Genomic DNA, 21,749 nt, shown 5'->3' on the forward strand with positions numbered 1-21,749 from the left:
GAACTACTCTCCTTAATGAATTCATATAAAATGTTAGGAGTAAAATTTTACTTACGGTCTGCTAGGAAAAAACTACACATTAATTGGTTCAGCTGGTTAAAACACTTAATTTGAGAAGAGTAGAGAGGATAGTTTAAACTATTTCAGACAAGAAAAACAGCAAATTAGTAAAAGAAATTTTTCACAAAACAACTTCCCTTTAGCTATTCAATCATCCTAAGAGAAAAGAAAACATTAAGTGACCAAAAGAAGAAACAAATGTACCTTGTAATTCCATCTTTGATGTAATAAAGAAGGCATTCGGACATCAGTGGGTCCTCATTGAGGTTAACAAGATGTGGCGTCTGAAAAAGGTTACAGATGATCAATTTGGAGCAAGTACCACTGAGAGGGCTGTAAGAATGACAGGGACATACAGGAGGCTGATGGCTTCTTGGATTACCAGAGTGCCTAGAAGAGGGACTGCTTTCATTCCTAGTTGCAATTCCATAGTAAACAGAAAACACTCTCTGCAGGCCTCCCCAAACTACGCTAATGCATTCTATTTAAAAACCTGAGTTCTGGGATAATGAACAAGATCCAATTCTTGATAAGGTCAAAGCGTAGAGAACACAAAAGAAAAATTAGAGCAGGCTGATTCTCTGAATGGATTAATCATAATTTTTGTAAACACTTGGTCAAAAATCTTGAAAGACAGCAGAATCTGCCACCCCTAAACATGCCACTTTGACATACTGATTATTTTGAGCTATTAGGCACTTGAAAAACAGTACAGACAGAGAGCGGCTTTCTCTGAATCCCCTTTCATGCTTAAGCACGGATGGTCCAAAAGGAACTCAGCTGTCAGAAATCCCCTCCCGGGAGTCTCATCAACCAGGAGAGAAAACTAGAAATTGATACCACACCCAGACAAACTTTGTCACAAACTATCATTCCTCCCATCTACTCTTGAAGGGTCCCTTCATCTTTCCTAAAAGCCAATTATGCTCCCCTGAGAGGCCTACCTTCCCATCCCCTTTCCCTATTAGGATGGTATGTAAGCCAGAATTTTAAACCATCTCAGGGAGTTACTCATTTTTCCCTGGGTATCTCCCATGTATACATGTTAATGAACTTCTTTGTTTTTCTCTTGTTAATCTGTCCTTTATTACAGGGGTCTCAGCCAAGAATTCAGAAAGGTAGAGGAAAAATCATTTTTTGCCCCCTACAACCTCAAGAAATATTTAATTTTTCATTTACTTTATAAAAATGTTCCCACATCCCCTATCATTTCCCTTTATAATTTTTATCAGTTCTTCCATGGTCCCAGTTATTGTCTTTAGTTTGTTAGTTTTTATCTTAAAGAAGAAATTAAAATTACTGACATTCAGTAATACATCTTCTAAAAATCCTTTTCATCTAACTCTACTATTTCTAAAATCTTTTAAAAACCAACCTTCTTTGGTGAAAATACCCCACTGGAATCCAAAAATAAGTCACATGGTCTTGGGGTCAAAATCTACTCAAGACAGTGCCGGCAAATATAGAAAAATGAAAGAAGAGTCAGATGAGCAGGTTAAGGAAAGGGACTGCAAAAGATGATTTAAAAGAAATTAGGAAAACCTCTACATCCTTCCAACTAACATCTGTCTCTACAGTTAACAGCTTTGTTGGTTTGAGAAAGTCAAAGCCCTCTGTGGGCAGCATTCTTTAAAACCCATCATGAGACTGGCCTAAAGAAAACGGAACCTCAAGAACAGGTTGGTTTTTTTTTTTCCTTTTCCCTTAGAAGTAACTTTCTCCTAGTTTATTGAGATATGAATGACAAAGTCTGTATTTATTTAGGTAGTACAATGTCATTGTAAAATGTGTCAATTTGATACATATACACATTGTGCTATGATTACCACAATCAAGTTAACACATCAGAAACAGGTTGTAAAACTGAATTTGGATGTGATCAGTGGTGTATCCCTTCCTTTCCTGAAGAAGTCTAGAAAGTTAAATCAAGTAAGAAAGCTTTGGAAACTGGGATCTCAGTTTGGAATTCTGTGCTGTTCATAATACTTATAACACACAATACTTATTCAAGTTATTTATAATTTGTGTTAAATGCCATAATTTTACAAGTTGTTATAAAAATTTTCCTCACAGTTCGTAACATTGAAAGATGTTATAAAATACCTTTAGATATATGCAAAGGCACAATCTAAATTCTATCAAGCCTATAACTGCTAAAATATCTACAATCATACATAATATATCTGAATAAAATAATGTCTTACTGAAAAATCATTGACCTATGGCAATATAAACATATGAAATACTGTTATTATTGTTCCAGGTCTAAAATATATATCTAGGGCTTCCCTGGCGGCGCAGTGGTTGAGAGTCCGCCTGCCGATGCAGGGGACGCGGGTTCGTGCCCCAGTCCGGGAAGATCCCACATGCCGCGGAGCGGCTGGGCCCGTGAGCTGTGGCCGCTGAGCCTGCACGTCCGGAGCCTGTGCTCCGCAACGGGAGAGGCCACAACAGTGAGAGGCCCGCGTACAGCAAAAAAAAAAAATATATATATATATATATATATATATATATATATAAAATGTCTCTAAATCAATTTTCTTTGTTGAAAATAACACATCAGAATTTATAAAAAAGAAAAACCTAACCAGAGAATCCTAAAAAAAAACCACAGGACTATTTCATATCACATAAAATTGAAGTACCAGTTGAAAACACCACACCCATTCCATGCTAACCTAGAGAGACCATTATCAGACCCTTGCATGAAGACATTTAAGTATCCAATAGTTAATCTGAAATCATATGAAATGAAGGACCATTTATTACTAGTATGAAATATATGCTTTGTACATCAATATATGTTCTATTACTGTCCTATAAATAAGCACACAAAATAATCATTTCATAATAGTTTTCCAATATCTAATAATAACTAAGAAGCAACTAAGCAGGGGGTGGGGTGGAGAAAAAGAAAGAAAAGACCTTGCTATTCTAATTAGCTAAAAATGTATCTACTACTTAACAACTATGACTAGGTAAGTAGGACAGTAACTACTGGAGTCATTAAAAAAAAAAAAAACTGAGAAGGGAGCAGAGGAGGCTAGACGGATGAGGACAGGAGCTGCTTTACTCAGTCCAGTGGTTGTCTATCACACAAACTGTAAAAGCAAACTGAAGCAGTAGTTTTCTACACAAACCTGAACAGCTGAAACTGCTTCCAAAGAATTATAATTCAGGGTTGCTGGCATCTGTGGGGAAAACTACATAGAAAGAGTAGCCAAACTGAAGCAAGGTATGCAAGGTTAGGCTAGGAATTTTAGATAAAGCAACGATGAAGATGAGGAAACATACTGAATCATGACCAAAAGTTACAGATTTATACTGCCTTGGATTTTATTTTATAAACAGTAAATATTTCTGAAAGCATTTTAGAAACAGGTTGGCCTTGTATTGTAAGATGAAATCAAAAATATCAGAAATTAAGCCAAGTCTCAAGATTTAAAAGAAAAGGAAGAAGAGGAGCCAGCCCTGAAAGACATGAAGTGCCTCGTGACCAAGACAAACAAAAAGTGTTTCTGTTTGTTTAAGTTTCACAACATTGTTCCCTACCTTTTTAGGTGAGAAAACCCCCAGGGTTCCTCCATCTTCCCGAATGGCAACTCCCATCTCAGCCAACAAGGCCTCTCTAGAAAAAGCAACAAGCGTATCAGAATAACAATACCAAAATGTCAAGTAAGTCAGTCTAACTTGAACTGGAAAATAATGCAGAGCAAAAGCAACTGTCCATGTTTAAAGTCAGTAATACAAATGTGAAAGAATCTGCTTATCCCATCATTAATGAGAAATTATTTCTAAGAGAAATTGTATATTCAAAATAAAGTATGTTCTTGTCTTAGGTAAAGCTATATTCACCCAAATAAGAACTTTGTCACATCTGACTTTGGAGGTAGACAATAATTCATAAATATGTCTATTAATATAAAAAAAGGAAGAAAGGAATATTCCCTTAAGGCAATACATCCACTTCAAAGAACCATTCCTTAAAATCCAAGAAAGCAATCAGAAAGTAACTTTGATATAGGGAGTATTATCTATAAATGTGATTTTCTCAAGTATCATGTTCCCATGACCACCATCATATTGATTCAACAATTCTAGCTTAAAATCTCTACAATAGAGAAGAAAATTGTTTCATACATTCACTTTACAAACACGTTAGCACTCACTTCTGCCTCATCTTCCATGAAGGAAGAAGATAGGAACTAACATTTTTTAAATGTATATTTATTCCAATAGCAAAAGTATTATTTTGGATTATGTTTATCTTTAGGGTAGAGAATTGGGAGGTTTAGATAAAATACAGATTTTGAAAGTTTGCAACTGAAACTACTTAACCTCTTAGCAAAGAGGTTCTAGAAAACATAACTCTGAAAGTCAGTAATCAGAACAGCTTTTTTTTTATTTGCGCCTTTATCAAAGGCAGTCTTTTTGCAAATTAAAAACTCTTCAATATCTTCAATTTTTATATGGATCCCTAGCAACATGTAGTACAGTAACTAAGAACACGACTCCCTAGGGAACACGTGAATTTCACTTCAGAGTGTAAATTGGGCCATAAGTCCCATACGGGTTTGTTTGTTTTGTATTTGGGGAGGAAAGGTTCTTTGTTTTTAACTTCTATTTTATCTTTTCTTACTATAAAAGTAATCTAAATTCCTCAGAAAATTTAGAAACATTCCAGAGTTTAACTTCCTGACCTCTCCATTCTGATGGCCTCTGTTTTACGCAGCTTTTCTTCCCAGGTTTCGTTCAACTCTGCAATGATCTTCTCCGATTCCTAAGGAGGAAGTACACAGTTAAGCACCAAAGAGTCTTATAATTTAACATTCTGTGTCTAGGAAGAGCAGCAAGAAGCAGATGATGCCCTTTTGAGGATATGAGGCAGAATCTAATTCGATGAGGTGGGTTTTTTTCCCTTTCTTAATATGTAAAGAAAGAAATCAGCCCCAGATGTATTAATTCTCTTTAAGCCCTAATAAAAATAGCTTAATAGTGTGTGTGTGTATATGTGTGTGTGAGAGAGTGTGTGTGTAGAAGGAAAGGTAATATTAGCATCCCAAAATGCAAAGCATTGTTCCTGACAGCCACTGCTACAAAAGAAAAAAGCCCCCAATGATATTTGTTGCTTTTCTTGAAATTATTTATTTATTTGGTTGCGCTGGGTCTTTCTTTTTTTTTTTTGGCTGCACTGGGTCTCCGCTGCTGCGCTTGGGCTTATTCTCTATTGCGGCGAGCGGGGGCCATTCCTCGCCGTGGTGTGCAGGCTTCTCATTGCGGTGGCTCCTCTTGTTGCGGAGCACGGTTTCTAGGCGCACGGGGTTCAGTAGCTGTGGCACACGGGCTTAGCTGCTCCACGGCACGTGGGATCTTCCTGGACCAGAGCTCGAACCCGTGTCTCCTGCATTGGTAGGCAGATTCTTAACCTCTGCACCACCAGGGAAGCCCTGCGCTGGGTCTTAGTTGCGGCAGATGGGCTCCTTAGTTGCAGTTTGCCTGCTCCTTAGTTGTGGCACACAGCCTCCTTAGTTGTGGCATCCAAACTCCTAGTTGCGGCATGCATGTGGGATCTAGTTCCCTGACCAGGGATCACACCCGGGCCCTCTGCATTGGGAGATCAGAGCCTTAACCACTGCACCACCAGGGAAGTCCCTTCATTGTTTTTTGTTTCACTATAATTTCACCACAACACCACAACACTGACAGGGTTCAGAACATGCTCGCCCAAATATGGTATTATCTTGGCATACTGAATACTTTAAGCTGAGTGATTTAAGAAATGGTACAAGTAGGAAGGACTCTCTGAGCTCCTCTTGAAGCAAGTCGTAAGACCCTCATGAGATGTAACCTCCCTACACCTGGAGGAATGGAGCATCCTTATTTCTCAAGATGAAGGAACACGAAGAATATGAACAGATAGGCCTTCATTAAGTTTCCCCAGTTTACTATAGGCAGACCTCGTTTTATTATACTTCACTTTATTGCACTTCTCAGGTATGGCATTTTTTACAAATTGAAAGTGTGTGGCAACCCTGCATCGAGCAAGTCTACCAGCGCCATTTTTCCAACAGTATTTGCTCACTTCGTGTCTCTTGTGTCACATTTTGGTAGTTCTTTTTTTTTTTTAATTTATTTTTATTTACTTTTGGCTGCATTGGGTCTTCATTGCTGTGCGTGGGCTTTCTCTAGTTGCGGCGAGTCGGGGCTACTCTTCATTGTGGTTTGCGGGTTTCTCATTGCAGTGGCTTCTCTTGTTGCAGAGCACAGGCTCTAGGTGCACAGGCTTCAGTAGTTGTGGCTCTCAGGCTCTAGAGCGTAGGCTCAGTAGTCGTTGCTCTGCAGCACGTGGGATCTTCCCGGACCAGGGCTCGAACCTGTGTCCCCTGCACTGGCAGGCGCATTCTTAATCACTGCGCCACCAGGGAAGCCCACATTTTGGTAATTCTTGCAATATTTCAAACATTTTCATTATTATTACATTTGTTATGGTGATATGTGATCAGTGATCTTTGATGTTACTACTACAATTTGCTGAAGGTTCAGATGATAACACTTTTTAGCAATAAAGTATTTTTAAATTAAGGGTTTTTTTTTGGACATAATGCTATTGCACACTTAATAGACTACAGTATAGTGTAAACTTAACTTTTATATGCACTGGGAGACCAAAAAATTTGTGTGACTCACTTTATTGTGATATTCACTTTACTGCGGTAGTCTGGAACTGAACCTGCAATACCTTCGAGGTGCCTATACTCTTAACTCACATCCCCCTTTGTTCAATCACATATTCCCACAACTTTTCACTCTTCACCAAACCCAGCATAAAAATGTTCATGTTTAACACTTCTTTGGGCCTTCATTTCCTTATGAAGTCTTCCATGTCATGTAAACAAACACTAAATAAATTTGTAAGCTTTTCTCTTGTTTATCTGCCTTTTGTTAATCTGGGGCCCCAGCCAAGAACCTAGAAGGGTAGAAGGAAAGATATTTTTCCTCCCCTAGCATACAGTACCCCTCTGAACACAACCCAATTCCCTTTCCCAGAAAGGTTTAATATTAATCTCATATGAAGGCACGTAGCCACTAGAGTGACAATTTCCCAATCTCTTGCTGAGTGTTTATTATATGCCAGAAATATAAGAACTAAAACATGTTTCCTGATTTCAGGAGCTTACTGTATACCAGAGAGAGAAGGAAGTAACTGATCATTCATTCATGCAGTAATTATATATAACTGCATTACATGCCAAGCCCTGTTCTAGGCAACTAGAGATATGGCAGGAAACAAAATTCCTGCCCCTCATGGGGCTTATATTCTCGTAAAGAGACTCAGATAATCAATCCATTTTAATCAGTAAGTCAAGTATACAGTATGCCAGACAGTGATAAGAGCTTTGTAGAAAAATAAAGCAAAGAAAAGAGGAGTGTGGGGGAGGGGTGGGGGAGGGAGCAATCTGCAGTGGGGCTGTCAGGACAGAGCTCATGGACAAGGGTCTGCATAGGCAGACACAAAGGAAGAGCACGGGTATGTGAGGGAATAGGTAGGAAATGCCTGGCGCTTTCCAGGAACGACAGCATAGCTAGAGCGGCGTGTTAGAGGACTGTGAATGGGAACGGTAGGAAAAACAACAGGGCAGTGTGCTAAGTGCTACAACTGAAGTGTTCACAGGTCTGCTGGAGGGTGGATGAGTCAAGGCGGAGTGATACTCATACTGAGAATGAACTGACCAGGCAAAAAATGGAGGGAGAGGGGTACCAAAAAGGGAGTTAAGCACATGCAAAAAGCAGGAGAAAATGCTAGTCCTGGATACGAAATTAGAAAGTCAGATGACAATGATGATAATGATGATGAGATAATAGTAGTGGCAGTGATTCAGGATGAGAAGTTTTGACAGTTCACAAAATATTTCATTGTATAATTCATTTACCGGGCTATTGTATGAAGCCTCTGAGATCCCAAAACATAACTATCTACATAGAAAGAAATTGTGAATATGTAATACAATAAACCCTGAGGCATCTGGCACTTGGTTTTCTGGAACGAGGCATGGTAGCATGTTAAAAAGCCGAGTTGGGCTTCCCTGGTGGCGCAGTGGTTGAGAGTCCGCCTGCCGATGCAGGGGACGTGGGTTCGTGCCCCGGTCCAGGAAGATCCCACATGCCACAGAGCGGCTGGGCCCGTGAGCCATGGCTGCTGAGCCTGTGTGTCTGGAGCCTGTGCTCCGCAACGGGAGAGGCCACAACAGTGAGAGGCCCGCGTACTAAAAAAAAAAAAAAAAAAAAAAGCAGAGTAGGGCTTCCCTGGTGGCGCAGTGTTTAAGAATCTGCCTGCTAATGCAGGGGACACGGGTTCGAGCCCTGGTCCAGGAAGACCCCACATGCCACGGAGCAACTAAGCCCATGCGCCACAACTACTGAGCCTGCGCTCTAGAGCCTGTGAGCCACAACTACTGAAGCCTGTGTTCCTAGAGCCCACTCTCTGCAACAAGAGAAGCCACCGCAATGAGAACCGCAAACCGCAACGAAGAGTAGCCCCCGCTCGCCACAACTAGAGAAAAGCCCACGCACAGCAACAAAGACCCAACACAGCCAAAAATAAAAAAAATAAAAAAAAATTAAAAAGCCAAGTAAAGACTCAAGGAGTCAGAAGAAACAAACAGGAGAGCATGATGATGATGATGATGATGATGGAGGAGAAGAACAATAACAACAACAGGCTAAGCTAGACAAAGAGCAAAACTGATAAAAGTTAGAAAAGGCCTGGGCGTCAGTAAGGTGAATATAAAGGGGACCACGCAGCAGGTACTCAGAAATGAGTTGGTTACAAAGTGGGAGAAGCTAGAACGAGCCTGCAGCGGAAGGCAGGAAGGTAGAGACAAAATCGCCTAAACTGGCTCTCATCAACCCCCGAGCACACACATAGGCTGAAAGACTAAAACAGCCCCCTGAATGGCATCTCTACACAGTCCTCCAATAGGAATGAATAACATGCAGTGCATATGCCACTCCACTGCTGAGTGAGGAACCAACAAGCCATGTTAGAGGGCCAGCAGCCAAGAAAAACCCATATGGTTACGGTAAGGAATGAGATAGCCAGGGAAGGAAGTGTGCCAGGTGCCGAGTGGTCAACAGCCTACCTCTAACATGCCACAAGTTATTCAACAACTGAAACAGGATAGCATTAAATGCTTCTGCAAATGACTATAAAAGGGCAAGTATATATAAGCTACCACCATAACCTACAAGATTTTAAGGCTTATTAAACACTGCTGGAGGGGGATGGGGGAGGGAAGCACCGGGAGTTTGGGATTAACAGATGCAAACTATTACATATAGGATAGATAAACAAGGTCCTACTGTATAGCACAAGGAACTACCTTCAATATCCTGTGATAAACCATAATGGAAAAGAATATAAAAAAAAGAATGTCTATGTGTGTATGGCTGAGTCACTCTGCTGTCCAGCAGAGACTGGCACAACACTGTAGATCAACTATACTTCAATTAAAAAATTCAATTAAAGACAGCTGGATAGAAACCTTTACACTCTAAAGTGACAACTTCAAAAACAAAGGCATAGGATAACAGGATGTCCAAACCACAGCACCGAGACTAGTGCTTATTATATATACTGTGGTCCACAAGCCACTCTGATATTAGTTATGAAATACAAACTGACCTTTGAGATACTTAAAATATTTTTTTCCTGGTTGGTTATCTTCAGAAAAAGAGTGTATCAGAGCAGAGATTAATCCGGCTGTAGTAAAGCTATTCTATTTTGGGGCAACTATAAACTCACCCCAAGGAAGCAAAGTTACTGTCTAGGAATCCTCTTACCATCTTGCTGCCAACTCTAATGTGACCTCTCTCTTTTTACTCACCACCTGGAGGGTAAATCAGAATATGAGCTCCTTGTAGAAAAGTTAATTAGTAAGCTGAGTAAGGTACAATATACTTTTCTTTTTCATTAGGGCTTAAAAGTTGCAACTTTTATGTTGTCTAGAAAGTTGCTTTTTTTTTTTAATTCTTTTAATTTATTTTTGGCTGCTTTGTTGCTGCACGCAGGCTTTCTCTAGTTGCAGCGAGCGGGGGCTACTCTTTCTTGTGGTGCGCGGGCTTCTCATTGCGGTGGCTTCTCCTGTTGTGCAGCACGGGCTCTAGGCGCAAGGGCTTCAGTAGTTGCAGCATGCGGGCTCAGTAGTTGTGGCTCATGGACTCTAGAGTGCAGGCTCAGTAGTTGTGGTGTACGGGCTTGGTTGCTGGGCGGCATGTGGGATCTTCCCGGACCAGGGATCGAACCCGTGTCCCCTGCATTGGCAGGCGGATTCTTAACTACTGTGCCACCAGGGAAGTCCCTAGAAAGTTACTTTTTTAAACTCTGAAGAAAGGTTAGAGAAAACAATATTGAGTGTCATTTAGCTAAACTTCAGTGCTGGAAAAAGCCATTTATTCCAGAAACATTCTAGAAATATAGAGACTGAGGACCACAGAAACTAAGTGATTATCCCGAGGCCCCACTTCTCCCTGAGCCAGGCTATAGTTGGGTTTCCTGTGTTCTGTTTTCCAATTAAGGCAGAATCAACAGCCTTTAAAGAAAATATTCTACTAAGTAGCTCACCAAAATTAAGAAAGAGTGAGGAATATTCTTTCTTCAAGCCTGAATAACAAACTTAGTATAAATAAAATAGAGATGCCAACAGGAAGACAGTTTTCAGTCTGAGTCATCAACTTACTCTGCAGGCAGGCCTGGCATGCTGGTCTCCAGAGCTGCCCATACCTCATTCTAGAAACCTAATTTTAAGATTAAACTGAAATTGGGATTCATGCTTCAGAAATGAGGAGTCAAGAGGACACTCTTTAAGGGTCTTTCCTTCCTGCAGGTACTGTACATTAAAAAATTCTGAAAAAACAGAGTGACATCAGGAACATTTTTTTAAGCTCCAAGGAGTGTTGGGCTCAGGCGTCATTCACTTTGATCTCACATCATGTATTATCTAGCTATTTGTACAGCACTGGTTAATAATTATGTTCATAATGCTAAACACAATTTAATTACTTCATCATGATCCAGTTAAGGTGGCAGAGAAGTCCACAGAACAAGTCAGAAATATTTCCCCCCAAAAAATTACAGTTTAACTTGTGGTGTTTAAATAGTTAAACACTTGCTACATGGAACATTCCTTGAAGCCATCAGATGGGTTTTACTGCACTGAACGCAGCATGCGTCATAAGTGAGCTCCAAGCGTGGGGCCCTCGGGCGGCCTAGCACAGCATTTACCCTTGCATGCTTCTGTAATGGATATTTGTGGATATTTATAGTCTAAGCCTAAGCAGTGGCACTCACAGTACTGACACTGATGCCAGACTAATAAACACCAGAGGCACCACATAGTAACTGTAGCTACATATTTAAAACCTTATTAAGTCGGAATGCAAATCAAGGAGACAACATTTCAACTCAGTTTGAGCTGCAACTAAAAACTGAAAGCAATTACACTTTACTCTCTATTGCCAGAGGTTTGTGGAGGGCTCAAGATATTTATGATGGGGTAACATGGGTCTCTCCCATATGGAAACAGGCTATTCAATGAATTAAGCAATAGCAGCTCCCTATGTAAAAGTGTTCTACCAACTGATCATTTTTTTAAAGTTAAAAGTAAAGAGAAGCAAAGGGACATAAAATGTTAGGAAAATGAATTAACCTCCTGTATTACTGTTTTCCATTAGGTACAGTATTTTTCTCCTACAGTGTCATGTCTTAGGAATGCCACTTCTTCACACTCAACAATGAAACAGTCCAAAAATGAGAAATTCTCAGGCATTTCTATCATACAAACACTGCCTTGCCCTGTAAACACAAGATGTTATCTGCCTGCAGCATTAAAATGTAGGTCTGCCGACATGAACTCTCACCATTCACAAAATAGGAGTCGAACTAAGGCGCTTACGCTTCAGTAAACTACCATGCTGCATTAAAAAACAAGACTGAATGCAAAACCATAAAGAAACTATTTTCTAAAGCTAGGGAAAATGGAAGATGTCATTTAGGTTGGCTTAAAGGAGAACTAAAACAGAAATTTATTTTCTGATAAAAGCAATAGAGTTTTGTTTTGTTTCCGCTGGGAAGTAGGGAGATTGGGGGGAGGGTTCCTTGAATAATGGCAGTGTTATTCCCTAGAGACTATCTGGAAGATACAGGGCGACCTAATGCTTAAAAAGTCTGCTCCACATCTTGACTCCTAACATTCAACATTATTTTCAGTTGGTTCCACTTGGCAGTTGGGAAGAATTTTTTTTCCTACATCAAGATGTGTGTTAAAGGGAATGTAATCTCATTTGTACACTAAGGTAAGATTCAAATAGTAAGATTCAAAATCCCCAAAGAAAAATAACATTTTATATTGAATAGTAAATGAAAGATTTCACTTTTCCTTTCCACAGAAGCTCTGCATGTCCCCAGTGGTCTGAACAGAACCCTACACAGCAACTTTGCCTATCATGATAAAATACAGAAATAAAAGCCTTCTTGCATAGGGCTTCACGAACATCGTTAGTAAAATTTCAAAGTCCATTTCACAATAGCAGAAATTATCCTTTCCTTTGCAAAATTTAATGAAAAGGTTTCTCACTCCCTGTCCCTCTGCCAGGTATTTTAGAATTTCACCCACTTTCCACTAACAAGTTCTGAAGGAAGAAACAAGATTACTTTTGTTTCTAAAGCACCTTATGTTAGAAGTGAGTGAAATGCCAAGGAAAAGGTAGGCTGATTAAGAAGCAGAAGCCCATTCTTCATATAAAATCTTTTTCAGCCTCACCTGCAAACCAAAATGAATGTTCTAGCACCTTCAATTATCAAGCTAAATTCCCTTTTAGCACAAAGGTTCAGCAAACCTTTTCCATCGTTAACCTATCAAAGTGTGTCACTATTCTCAACGGTCCTTGAATGAGCAGCCATGGTGGAGAACACTGAGTGCAATGTGAAGGGGACTGCACGCTCGGGGCAGGACTGCAACCCCCAGCTCCTTAAAGTTTCTTTGCTCTCCTTGTTTTTCCTATCCAGTACTCTTTTTTTTTTTTAATTTAAGTTCTAAGCAGCTAGTGGGAAGCAGCCACATAGCACAGGGAGATCAGCTCAGTGCTCTGTGACCACCTAGAGGGGTGGGATAAGGAGGGTGGGAGGGAGACGCAAGAGGCAGGGGATATGGGGATACACGTATATGTACCCCAGTACTCTTGAATACAAAGGCCACAAGGTACGGATAGAACTATCATCCTGGAAATGACAAGCAGGGAAAGAAAAGGCATTTGTGTTGTTGTCACGGTGGTTTCAGGGATGGCACCACAGGTGACAACTGTCTGTTCTCACTGTAGTCACCAAGGGGGAAGGAAGAACCTACGAGTCAGAAGACTTTGCTGCTCCTAACGTTCGTATTCATGGAGAGAGACAGAAAGTACCTGACAGCGCCAGCAACAGGCTGGGAAAGCCAAGCCGGGTGCCACGGTGGGTGACCGGACATGCAGGACTCAAGTGTGCACACCAGCACTAACATCCGTGAGCCCATATGCACCAGCACAGGAGGGGGCGGCCCTTCCACAGCAGTGCTCCCAGGGCTTTCTGTGAACTTCCAGAAAATATCATTTCACGTGTCTCTGAATAAACCTGGTACAGCTACTCAAATGTGCAAACTTTCTTTTGATTATACATTTTACTAACAGAAGCAGGGGCCTATACAGAATTCCATCTTCAAAATAAACCAAATGTTTAATTAGTTTCCAGTGAAATTTCTAACTAAACAATTTCACTGTGACTTATAAACTACCTCAGAATTAATGGACATATCTACTTATCAGTTACTTTGCCTGGCCAGCTTACAATCTGCCTATGCATCCCTCCCTCCCAACCCTGCCGGGCCATGTCAGACTCAAGTATTCTGGTGAAAATTATCTTACAAAGCAGCAATTTCAGGACACTTCTGAGAGTTAGAAATTTCTTCCATATGCTGAACCAGAATCTCAGTGATTTTTAGTCCTAACTCTGCCTTGTGGAGCTACACAGAATACCTTTCATTGAATCTGAGTTACTACTTACCTTTAGACGTTCAATGGCTTCCTCTCCTCCAGGTGTAGACATGATTCTCTCCTGAATACTGGTCACAGATGTTAAGCCCACCTGACTATTGAGTGAGCAGGAAGATGGAGATGAAGTAAGGGACCCCATGGATGCTGTGGAAAAATTGCCAGGACGTTGATTCTCAGAGGCTAGCAAGTACCTATGCTTATTGTTCTGAAAATCTTTCAGATCTGGGAGATAGAAAGAAGGGAAGGCAGAAAAAGTAGAAAAGAGGGAAAGGAGCAGGAGAAGAAAAAAGACAGGAAGGAACACCAGTGTAAGAAAGGACAGCATTAAAGCAGCAAGACCAAGACAAGTTATGATACAAAGACAAGTTATACTTGTTCTAGATGGCAGTTCTAAAACATGTCTGTCTTTAATACTGGTATTTTAGAAGTTAAGAACCGCTTCTGAATTTAGAAACTAAAAAATTCTAATGTGGGTTAACATTGTATCTGTTAGGGGGTAACCAGAGCCTCAAAGAATACAGCTCAGGCTCTCCCCCTAAACAGCCATGCTACATTCCTGTATTCCTTCTATGGCTCCAAATCTACAACGTCTTAGGTTTATACTACTCTTAAATCCCAGTAGTTTGTAACAGTAAGGGAAAAAAGATGATCATTTATTTATCAATATCAATACATATCAGTCTGGCCCAGTATGTATGTCATTCAGCAAAAATTCCCAAGAAAATGTTATGTTAGAACAAAAATCTGAGTGCTCAGTAGTGTTCTTTGTATGCTAAAAAGGATTTTTAAAATAAGCCTTTTAAAAAAAGGAGAGGTAATCATAGCAATTATAGGGATCTTGTATAAGTCCTGGTTAAGAACTTAGGGTTGACTACCTCAACAGTGACGAACAATTAGCAAACTGTTGAATTTGGTGTAGCTTACATTCGTCTATTAGAGCAAGCAAAAATTAAGGCTGATTATCTGCTAATTTAAGTAAGGCTCCCACTTTGCCTAACCGAATAACCATGAGTCATTGGGGAGCTGAGTTCCTAGTATGGAATGCAAGTTTTAGGGACATACTTTCATTTACTAAGGTCTTTAATAGAACTCTAAGTTTTGCTTTTAAACTTAGTTTTGGTAAAAAGAGCCACAAACAACAAATTCATTAATTTGCTGTTTGTACTTTTCTTCATTAGTGATCTTTCTCAAATAGGCACCAGAGGAAATCCATAGGTATTGGTGCATTCCTATTTTTAAATCAGCTCATTTTTAAATGTAAGAAAATCTACACTGCTCAAAGTTCATATCAAAACTAAATAAGTTTTCCTTAAAGGATATAATATGAATCAACACAAAGAGTCAGAAGAAACATTATTAGCTCTCTCTGCGTCTACCCATGTGAATTTAATCAAAGCCAGTTCTTGAAGCCCCTTAAAACCAGCGGTTGCTTCAAGACAGTTTGAAAACCACCATCTGCAAATATAGAACATAGGAAAACAAGCAAGTTTTAAAAGGGGGGTAGGAACTGGAGCAAAAAATTAGCCATCAGGTGATGGCAGCAAAGTGGGAAAGAATAGGATGGATGGAGTTTAGAAGGTCCAATTGACACATGCAAGCCCTAAAAGGCATTAAGGGTAGTGACTGAAACAGAAACTTAGAGGTAGTCAAGGCTGCTTTCCTGCACAGATACAGAATTAAAACTTAGTCATGCATAGCTTTCTGGGAGATTCCACAACTGCTCAGAAAAGAGTGAGGCAGCAAGCTGGCAGCAGCATCACCTGGAGCACAAAAGCGAGAACAAAGGGTGTCTTTCCCACACCAGTTATCAGTTGGCTTTGGAAATCTCAGACAGAGCTGTTCCAGTCCAAGAGTCACTCTGGATTAGGATGTTATAGTGCCTTCAAGGCTTAACCTCATCACAGCAGCCAGGGCTACCTTTGGTTTCTCCTATGTATTGCCTCACTGTCTACCAAGCCTTGTTACATGCCCTACTGTAGAAATAAATAAATCAATAAAAATCTAAAACTTAGCCCCCCAAAATCAAGTTTCTTCACTTATTCTAATAATTTCTTGATGAATTATCTTAAAAGGGTAAGAAATTACTTTCTTGCCAACATAATGACAGATATGCAGTGGGTAATGAGGTGTGATCCTTTTTATAAAATGTCCTCATTTCAAGCACACATTTTAGACACCCAAGTTTTTTTGTTGTTTTTTTTGCAGTACGCGGGCCTCTCACTGTTGTTGCCTTTCCCGTTGCGGAGCACAGGCTCCGGGCGCACAGGCTCAGCGGCCATGGCTCACGGGCCCAGCCGCTCCACGGCATGTGGGATCTTCCTGGACCGGGGCACGAACCCGCGTCCCCTGCATCGGCAGGCGGACTCTCAACCACTGCCCCACCAGGGAAGCCCGACAGCCAAGTTTTTTAAAATTTAATTGGTAATTCATGAAAAAGGGAAAAAAATGTTTACCTAACCATCAAGTAAGCTGAGGCCCAAGATATGGAGGAAATCAACTTAGCATAAGCACAGGTGAGTGCTAATCCAACATTCACAAAGCTACTCAGTCATGGAGATTTGGCCAACTAGAAGTGACTGTTTTCAATTATATATACACTAAGGCTCAGAATTACACAGCTAATTTAAAAGGATTTTCCTAATAAATAATCAGGATCTGAAGGATCAAGAGGCCAAAAAGGGCGTAATATGATTAAAAACAAGGGCTCTGGGTTACACTACCCAGTCTGACCACAAAGAAACCACGGGATCTCATTTAGTGGCAAACTACCCACTCCAGGCAGCAGTGTCCTCCTTAGCAAAATGGAGCTCTGTCAGAGTCACTGACAGGACTAAAGAGATAATATATTCAAGATACCTAGAACAGGTCCTGGCACATTATAAACACTCAAAACATGTGAGCTGCTGTCATCACTATCATCATGTATGACTTTGGATTCAATTTAATCACACTTAAGTGGAAAAACTGAACAGTAGAAGCAACAAGAGGTTTTTAAGCCTCTCAACTTTATTCAAGCCACAAACTGAAATCCAGTAAAACTTGCTTTGCTAATGGAAAAGGGCAAAAATAGGAACATTTCTGAATCTACAGTATGCTCTGTCTGGGATTTCTCTGTTAGGATGGCTGGCATGCAAAGCTCATTTTAAGGCTGATCCAGCAGAGGCAGATTAGCAAGTCAGAGTGCTGGAAACACCCAGTACATGAAATACACACATTTGCCTCCACTTCCAGAGTAATCATCGATCAATGGATCAGCTGAAGGTAAGCAAGAGGGAAAATACAAAAAGGGTCAAAGTTCAGGTTCAGCAATGACAGAGGGAACAGAGCAGTATTTGGCACTTGGGAAGGTGAAAAAATTGACACTTAGAATAATATATTATCATTTTACAAACTGTACGTATTCATTTAAACTCAGGTGCTAATCAGTAAGAAGAACTAAACTAGAAGAGGCCTTGAAAATCTTATTAGAATTGTAAACACTATAATATTAATCTGACACTCAAAAAATAAAAATATGCTTTATTAAATAAACCCATATACTATTCTACCTGAATGATCTAGTTAACTCACTTAGGAGAACTTCTGATTAGACATTATGTAGGCAGATCACTGAGGTTAAAAAAGATTCAATTTAAGACAACATTGTAAGACTCTCTGGAAGTCTAATTCTTGAACTTGACAGGAATTGGTTATTTTCCCCTTCATAAGTTCATAAGGAGTGAGTTGGGGGGCATTCAATCATTTTGTAGGGGGGAAACCACTCAAAGGTAAATCTTATCTGAAAGGTGACTGGAATAGTGGGTTTCTTACATATATATTACTACTACATTAATCTAGAGAAACCCATAACACAAAAACAAAAATTTTAAGTTAACAGTTTTATGAAGTGGTTAATTTCTCAGTGAGAATAAACTTAACATTCCAAATAAACTTCACTGCTGATCTAAAACAGAAATCTAATAAAAATACAAATAATGATATATTACGTTTTAAGAAGTAATTTCATGAGTTCAAACAGATACGCTGGTACATGGTACATAAAGGAATTCTAAGATCATTTTCAATGGTTTTCTTTTTTTTTTTTTTTTTTTTTTTTTTTTTGGCCACAGGTCTTGCGGGATCTGTCCCCCAACCAGGGATTAAACCAGGCCATGGCAGTGAAAGCCCCAAATCCTAACCACTAAGCCACCAGGGAACTACTCTCAATGGGCTTTTTAAGAAGTTAAGAACAAACAAAAACCTCTTGCTTTACCATCTAGCTGCCTCAAGCTCCTTAACTCTAAGTTTAAGAGCCCTCGAGAGGAAAGGAATAGATTTTGCGTTGATCCTTAATTCACTTACTATCAATAATATCTCCCAACCCCTGAGCACGAAGAAGGTCCTTCAGCCGTGTCACCTCTTCCTTTAATTCACGAACCAGTTTGGCATTGGGGTCCTCATTGATAACAGCATTGCATTTAATTTGTTTTGCACGATCTGCATATCTAGATCCAAAAAGAAAACACATTTTTGCCATTCCTCAAATGCTCTACTTCTCGTAAGTAACATACCATTATTTCTAAATCAAACAGCTTGAGTATTTACACATTTTATGAGCCTTAATAATAATACATTTGTAGAAAGCTTTACAGTACCTTATAAAGATGAGGAAAAAGTCTCCAATGAATTTAAGTGATTTCCCCAAGATCACAAAGGAAATAAATATCAAAGAGAGGACTCAAAACTAATTTATTAGACCATATAGTGTTTCTTCCATTATATCAAAAATGTCTTTAATGAGACAAGAGTTGAAAGTTCCAGATTAAAGTAATGGAACCTATTCATATATAAGACTACCCTACTAGTAAACATTCTGTCAGTAATTTTTAAAATATTACATGTACTCATAACTTTGTTACTTTTTATGATGTGAGCATTTCTATAATGACAAACATGAGAAGGGGACACTTCTTTTTACAGAAATAAATATTGTAAGAAATTTCTACTATTATCTAAAAGTTATCCAAAAATCTCACCAGAGCAAATTTAATATCTTTCCTATGAAAAAGTTCCTCCCTTTCTCAATGAAACTGAAAACTATAAACAGGTAAGCTCTATTATAATAAAAATCATTTTCCCCCATGTTTCCCCTGTTATGAGAGGGATGGATCATTGGTTACTCAAGCGACTACCCACATAGCATATGAAAATCCATGGCGTAACAAGATGACTTATGGTAGCACTGTGTTCTGTTTAGCTATTGAAATCAAACTGGAGTACCTCAGAGTGCTCAAAGTTTCATCATAGTTGATATCTGCTGGGCTCAGAGCAGCAACCATTGCAGTCCGAGAATTGCCACCTAAAAACATGAATCATAATTATCTCAAACCATACTCATTTTAGAAAAACTTTTATTGAATGTGTCAAATCAGACAGCACAATCCCAGATCCCAAGATTTAATCAACAGATTTTTGGACTGCCCCCACGCCAGGCACTGTTATATGCACATCTTAGCATCTGGATGTACTGTGTCCAGTTTCCCTCTTCCCACTCCCATTAAGATCTCAGACACTCCACCAAGGCCATTCTTAGTGATGTCAAAGTCACTGGCAACATGGACAGCACAACAGGCCATTCTCAGCCACTCCTTCTATCATCAACATGTGACACAGCTAATCACTACCTCCTTCTCATTAAGAATGAGGGAAAGGGGCTACAGGAACAGTGAATGAAGGGCAAAAAGGCCGGAAAACATCAACAAAGAGGAGTAAGGGTTGGTAATATCTAATTATGTGCATCAAAGGAGCATGGGGTTTTCAAAAAGGAAGAAGAAACAACAGTTTGAAGCAGGTGCGTGTGGTCACATAAACAACTACTTCACAGTTCATGTCCTGAAGTAAACGAGATTTGGGAGCAAACCCTGACTTAAAGGTGAGCAAATCCAGGGAAGTAGCCAAGATGGCGGAGCAGGAAGACCCTGAGCTCCCTCCTCCCACAGGCACACCAAAATTACAACTGTTTACAGAGCAGCTACTGATGAGAAAAAACAGAAGACTAGCAGAAAAGACCTTCTCCAACTAAGGAAGGAATCACGAGACAGGTAGGAGGGGCAGAGATGTGGGATAGTTAAGACCCACAGCCCTGGGTGGGCGACCCACAAATGGGAGGATAATTACAATTGCAGAGGTTCTCCCCAAAGAGCAAGGGGCCTGAGCCCCCCATCAGGCTACTGCACCAGGAAGATGAGCCCCCAGAACGTTTGGCTTTGAAGCCCAGCAGGGCTTACTTTTGGAACAGCCAGAAGGCTGTGGAAAACAGAGACTCCACTCTTAAAGGGCACACACAAAGTCTCACCCGCTCCAGGACCCAGGGCAGAAGCAGTAATCTGAAAGGAGCCTGGGTCAGACCCACATGCTGATCTTGGAGGACAAGAGGCAGAAGTGCACCCTGGGGACACAGACACAGACACTGGCAGCAGCCAATTTTGGGAGCTCGTTCTATCACAAGGACACTGGTACAGGCAAATCCCATTTTGGAATTCTCCCTCTAGCTTATTAGTGCTAGGACTGGCCCTGCCCACCAGCAGGTCTGCTGCCTTAAGACCCGCAGAACCCACAGCCACTCCGGGACCCAGCCCTGTCTACCAGAGGGCCCAAGACCCTGACCCGCACACCAGCGCACCGGCACTAGCCCCAGGGACCCTGGGACCCAGCTCCACCCACCAGTGGGCCAGCACCAGCCTCAGAATCCCCTGGGCCCCAACCCTGCCCACCAGCAGGCCAACATCAGCTTTAAGACCCTCAGGGCCCTGCAGCCAGAGACCTGGGAACCCAGCTCTGTCCATCAGTGAGCTGGCACTAGCCCCGGAATGCCCTGGGCTCCAGTCCCACCTGCGATCAGGCCGATACCAGCTCTGAGACACCTTGGACCCTTCAGCCAGCTGCCCCAGGATCCAGCCCCACTCACCAGCATTGCCAACACCAGCTTTAGGACACTCCAGGCTCTGCAGCCAGCCCTGTCAGGAACTGGCCCTACCCACCAGCAAATCGACAACAGATCCAGGACCCCCAGCCCTGTAACCACCCACTCCAGAACCCAGCCCCACCCACCAATGTTTGGCAGCCTCCACACAAGGCAGGGCCTGGAAACCAACTGGACCGGGGGTCAGCCACGCCTACCAGACTTCCCACAGTAGTCAGCCTGCCACAAGAGAAGGACCCTCGCAGCCCAGATAGGAGGCACCCCTAGAGCATATAGCTCTGGTGACCAGAGGGAAGTGCATTGCTGGAATGCACAGGACGTCTCCTACAAAAGGCCACTTCTCCAAGGTCAGGACACATAACCAACCTACCAGATACACAAATAAAAACAGCAAACTAGGCAAAATGAGGCAACAGAGAAATATGTTCAAAACAAAGGAACAAGATAAAACCCCAGAACAACTAAGTGGAAACAGGCAATCTACCCAATAGAAAGTTCAAGGTAATGATTGTAAAGATGTTCAAAGAACTCGGGAGAAGACTGAATCAACAGAGTGAGAAGTCAGAAGTTTTTAACAAGAGTTAGAAAATATAAAGAAGAACCAGAAAAAGATGAAGAATAAGATAACTGAAATGACAAATACACT

The 21,749-nt window shown here is 40.8% G+C and overlaps 1 protein-coding gene across 14 annotated transcripts in view; it reads right to left on the reverse strand.

The window, feature by feature from the left end:
• Positions 1-21,749, reverse strand: part of KIF1B (kinesin family member 1B) — a 148,359-nt gene that overhangs the window by 69,604 nt on the left and 57,006 nt on the right. For 7 of the 14 annotated variants that reach the window (XM_070046042.1, XM_030878866.3, XM_070046043.1 and 4 more), the window contains 6 exons: positions 19,402-19,480; positions 18,484-18,626; positions 14,153-14,286; positions 4,761-4,840; positions 3,613-3,688; positions 265-344 (listed from right to left, as the gene is read on the reverse strand). In XM_070046042.1, coding sequence (XP_069902143.1) covers positions 265-344; positions 3,613-3,688; positions 4,761-4,840; positions 14,153-14,286; positions 18,484-18,626; positions 19,402-19,480 — 592 coding nt within the window. Of the gene's footprint in view, positions 1-264; positions 345-3,612; positions 3,689-4,760; positions 4,841-14,152; positions 14,365-17,355; positions 17,398-18,483; positions 18,627-19,401; positions 19,481-21,749 lie in introns of all 14 variants that reach the window. The other 7 variants (XM_060283243.2, XM_070046040.1, XM_060283246.2 and 4 more) reach the window with 2 other exon arrangements.

Source organism: Globicephala melas, chromosome 1, assembly GCF_963455315.2.
Source record: "Globicephala melas chromosome 1, mGloMel1.2, whole genome shotgun sequence".
In the NCBI taxonomy this organism is placed as follows: Eukaryota; Metazoa; Chordata; class Mammalia; order Artiodactyla; family Delphinidae; genus Globicephala; species Globicephala melas.